At 39.7% G+C, this 4832-nt stretch overlaps 1 protein-coding gene across 1 annotated transcript; it reads left to right on the forward strand.

Annotated features, from left to right (window-relative positions):
• Positions 1-2258: 2258 nt before the first annotated feature.
• On the forward strand, positions 2259-4575 carry LOC116328216. Its single transcript, XM_031749946.2, has 5 exons — positions 2259-2372; positions 2456-2521; positions 3075-3121; positions 3284-3432; positions 4181-4575. Exons 1-5 carry the CDS (start codon positions 2292-2294, stop codon positions 4498-4500), a joined length of 663 nt encoding a protein of 220 aa, XP_031605806.2. The 5' UTR covers positions 2259-2291; the 3' UTR covers positions 4501-4575.
• Positions 4576-4832: the final 257 nt, after the last annotated feature.

The raw sequence follows: 4832 nt of genomic DNA on the forward strand, positions 1-4832 counted from the left end.
TTCTGAGACCTCGCGACCGCAGCCAACTGATCCATGATGTATTCCAACTTCCGCCCATAGTTGTTGATTTGAGCGGATTCTTCCCTGATGTGTCCCAATATCCGCTCAGAGATGTTATTCTGAGTATTCACTGCAGCCGCAATTGCCTCCAAGCTCTTGACCACGTCCCCGTCTATGAGCCCTTTCTGAAAACCCGCACCTCGTCCCGTCAATTCAATCTCAGCGGGCAGCTTTGTGGCGGTTTGGACAGCCGGTTCCGCTTTCTTAATTCTCTGATAAGCCAGGGCCAAGCCAGCTCCGATCAGCAAGAACCCTGTTATCATGGTTCCGAATAGGTAGATATCTTCAGCGTCCTCGATCGACAGTCCCGCCAGGCACACGATCCTCCAATTCTGCCACCCGTCCATCGTGTATCCGGCAGGGAAGGTCCCTCCAGGGCACTCGGGCTCTCCCGAGCCCAGACTTCTCGTTAAGAAGAGGGTGTCAATAGCATTCAGAGACCAGTTGATCAAATCCATAGTTCTCTTTAGGTTTTTAGACACAGACTGTGAGAGAGTGTTCCAGGGAAGTGATAGAAAAACAAAACACGAGACAAGACAAGGACATAAGCAGCTAAGCAGGGAAGATAGGGGAAAGGAGGAGAGGAGGAAAAGTGTGACCGACTTCGCTGAGAGCCAAAGAGAAATTCAATTCATTCAATTGACTGTTTGTTTGTTTTTGAGAGTGAGATGAAACAGTGGTCTCCTGAACAAGGAATCAGGGCAATGGTAAAGTGGGTAAGGGATGTCAGAGGAGTGCGGCCTTGTTACAGGTTGGTTTCCATAGTGTGTAGTCAATATAATCAAGTATTCTCTTGTTTTACTGTTGAGCTCAGAGTAAAATCTATTGTTACTGTAGAGACGATGTTGCTAATATAATGAGGGATATGGATGCAAGTGGTCTTCAGAGGAGATCTCCTGGAAAGAAGAAAATTCCCTGTCAGAATTACATCAGCCGTGGTGGTGGTCCAAATGACACCTGGCACATTGATGGTATTTATTTTATCTTTTCAATTAACCTTCCTGTCATGTTTTGATGGTACTTCTGTCAAAACAATTTGTAATTTTTATTTCTTGTTTCATATAGGCAATGATAAACTGAAGTTCTTTGGAATGTGGATACATTTGGGGATTGATGGGTAGGTCTGAATATGGCATTTGCTACTTAATTTATTATATTCAGTGATAGTACAAAGTTGCTTCAAGATAAGGATGTGAGGCAAACTGAGGTGTTATCTCCCCTGAGTAGTCTAGGGCAGGGATGGCCAACTCCAGGCCTCGGGGGCCGGTGTCCTGCAGGTTTTAGATGTGTCCTTGATCCACAACTGATTCAAATGGCTAAATTACCCTCACAACATGTTTTGTAGTTCTCCAGAGGCCTGGTAATGAACTAATCATTTTATTCAAGTGTGTAGACCCAGGGTGATGTCTAAAACCTGCAGGACACCGGCCCCTGAGGTCTGCAGTTGGCCAAGCCTGGTCTAGGGGACCAAGATAAAGTATGAATAGTGAAGGAGGATTCAAGATGGCAGTTTTTAAAAGGTTTATTTCCTGCTAGTCTTAAAGATCAATTTCAGACTGGCAGTTAATTTCAGGGAGAGCCAAGACCAACATAACAAACAAAACATCGTTGATATAAAGTAAACTCCAAAGAACTGTAAAGAAAACAAAATATACAATTTACGATAACATACCTAACCAACACCTACCTAACCAACACATAAACTGGAGAATACAAGGGATTACAAAACAAAAGGCAGCTCTCCCCTCGAGTCAGTCTGAACACAGTCAAGAGACACATACAATTCCAAAGGCATGTAAGCCTGCACAACTATGGCAGTCAAAATGACCGGAGGAACCAGAAACAGCCTAGACAGAATACAACAGAAAACCAGCATACTCTTGGGGAATGTAACAGAGGCCAAAAACTAAACATAGTGCCAAAACATGATTCAATCATATGCAAGAGTGGCCACATTTCTGTTTCTGTCTTTTCAGATTTTCCAGGAAGGTCCTATGGCTAAAGGTGGGCACATCCAACCGCAAGCAAAGCTTTGTGGCCAGATACTTCTTTGAGGCTGTTCAAGAACAGGGTGGTATGCAATATACAAAAAAAAAGCGGGGTTAAAAAGATTACATTTTGGTAATATAATTATTTTGTCATCATTCACTAATTATCATCCGTTTGTGTCTTTAGGCTGTCCTCAAATGATTCGTGGGGACAGAGGAAAAGAGAACCTTGTTGTGGGTCAAATGCAGATGGCATTTCACATGCGAGATCTTGGGAATCAGGCATGGAGGTGCTTCAGAATGGGGACATCAGTGCACAACCAGGTATGTCTTTAAGCTGGTAAGTGACTATTTCTAAAGTAACAATCTGACAACAAAACTGATAATGTCATGTTTCTGTTGTTTAGAGAGCTGAATGTTTCAACAGTATTTTAAAGCGGACATGGATTAAGAAATGGCTGACAACATTTGAGGTAAAGCAAATGTTTCACCTGTAAAACCTATTAACAAAGACTAGCCATCAAAATGTAGAACTGAATTTCTCTGCTGCGGGATCAATCCTAATGATCTAATCTATTATCTTAAATTGATAACATCACTTTGTATATATACAAAACAGGGTCAATTTTGCTTAACATCTATGAACTTTAAATAATTAAATGGTTTGTTTTATTGACATATCTTACAACACTTAGTAAATGTACTACTACAAAAGCAAGAGTACTGAGTGAATCATATGAATTTTAAGGAGATTTATTTTTCGTATTAGGCAAAGCCAAACAATCAATCATGTTGAAGTGATTTGAATTGTTTCTGTATCTGTACTAAGATGTAAAAAAAAAAAAAAAACCAAAAGAAGAAAAAAAGCAGCAAACTTTTATATTCTCATTAATTTCGCTAAACATACGATGGATTAGTTTATCTGAAAACACAAGGCCAGAATCTGTGTTTATGTACATCTGTACCTTTTCACTGATGAAATGCTCACCTTCACAGCTTATGTCTTTTTCAAAACCACATGCTTAGGCCATGATGGAGTCTGGGATCCTTGAACTGGACAATCCTGTGCACATGTAAGTCAATGTTTTTAGACATGAGAAATGATCAAGCAGCAGTATGAAAGTATGTGGTCTAGGAATGCCTTTGTTTTTTGAGTACTGATTAAAAATTTAGCTTTTCCTTATTCTACCTCAAAGAAGCAGATGAATTAAGTTTTTAATCCTCCTTTTTCATAGCAACTGCTTGCAGTACTCACACTTGCCACTGCTTCTAAGAGATTTAAAAACGGAGCAAACAGTTTGGAACACCCACGACATCTGCAAGCAACGCAATGCACCAGGTCCATTTGGGAAACCCGACCTTCTGTTTACCTCACCACCTCCTGGTATGTCATTTGAAAGTCTGTGGGTTTTTTTCTTTTCTTTTTTTTTTTAAACTTTCATTAGTTTACTTGTACTTTATTGATATAGCACTCTTCACAGGATAAAAACCACAAAGTGGCTTCACAATAATATAAAAGAGATAAACATAAAACAGCAGCACAAATTGAGTTAAAAGCCAGTCTAAGAAAATGAGCCTAAAGCTGCTGTTTAAAAGAATAAATACAATCAAGGAAACATAATGATGGAGGCAGAACATTCCATGACCTGGGAGCCACCGCTCTACAAGATCTATTGCCTCTGGTCTTCTGGTGGGACTACCAACAGCCACTGATTAGATGACCTCAGGCTGGGAGAGGGAGCATGGGGTTCTATGAGATCAGAAATGTAGGCAGGAGCTACACGATTTGGAGCTTTGAAAGTCAGTACTAAAATTTTAAAATGAATTTTCTAAAAAGCCAGTGTAATGAGCGTAAAACTGTTATAATGTGCTTTCTTTTTTGTGTCTTCCTAAAAAGCCTACATCTAGTACAATAAGAGATTTCAGAATTTCTACTGTCAATACAAAAATGACTTCATATTGGCACCTTTAACTAAAAAGTGATGTAAATGTTTGAGTGATATTTCCATCTTTTTAAGTTTCTGCAATAACATCCGTAAACCCTGGTGATTGCTTATTATACAGGTTCTAGAACAGCTTTCTGATTATTCAAAACCTTTGAACACCTCTTCAATATTTTCTTTCATTCGCAGGATATGCCAATGTGCTGCACATAGTTGACCCAGACCTTTTGGACTACGCCAAGCAACTAATCTGTGAGAGGGAAGAGCTTTCACTGGTAGCAAACCAGGAATTCAGAGACATGTGCCAGAACATTTTAGAAAACAACCAGTTTCCCTGCACACCTGATGGTTACCTTGCTGCATACCTCATGCTAGTCCAAGAGTTCACAACTGCCCTGAACAGAAATGCAGTTCCTACACCTTCTACGTTTGCAGAGGCAAATGACATATACATCTTTCTGAAGAGAGAGAGGATGGAAGGTGCACCAGTAAACATTTCTGACCAATAAAACCATACAACATTGTTAACATTTATTTATGCTTGTTTACAATCAACAGGTAATTTGAAAACTGTCTGACAAACAAAATGTACAATAAAATGTTGAAATACAATTGACAAGGTGCCATCTTTCATAATGATTCAGTATTTCATTTACCACAACTTCTTTTAATCCTAATGTAGAACACAATTAACATTGAAAGACTTTTGAACTGCAGACTGTAGCAACATTACCACTTGTAGCCATATCGGCTCGTAAGATCAAGGCCTGACTTGAGAAACTTAACGACATCAGATGCAGAAGGCCTTGAGTCTGGGTCATAACTCACCAAACCACCAAGA

Source organism: Oreochromis aureus, linkage group 9 (genome assembly GCF_013358895.1).
Source record: "Oreochromis aureus strain Israel breed Guangdong linkage group 9, ZZ_aureus, whole genome shotgun sequence".
Lineage (NCBI taxonomy): Eukaryota > Metazoa > Chordata > Actinopteri > Cichliformes > Cichlidae > Oreochromis > Oreochromis aureus.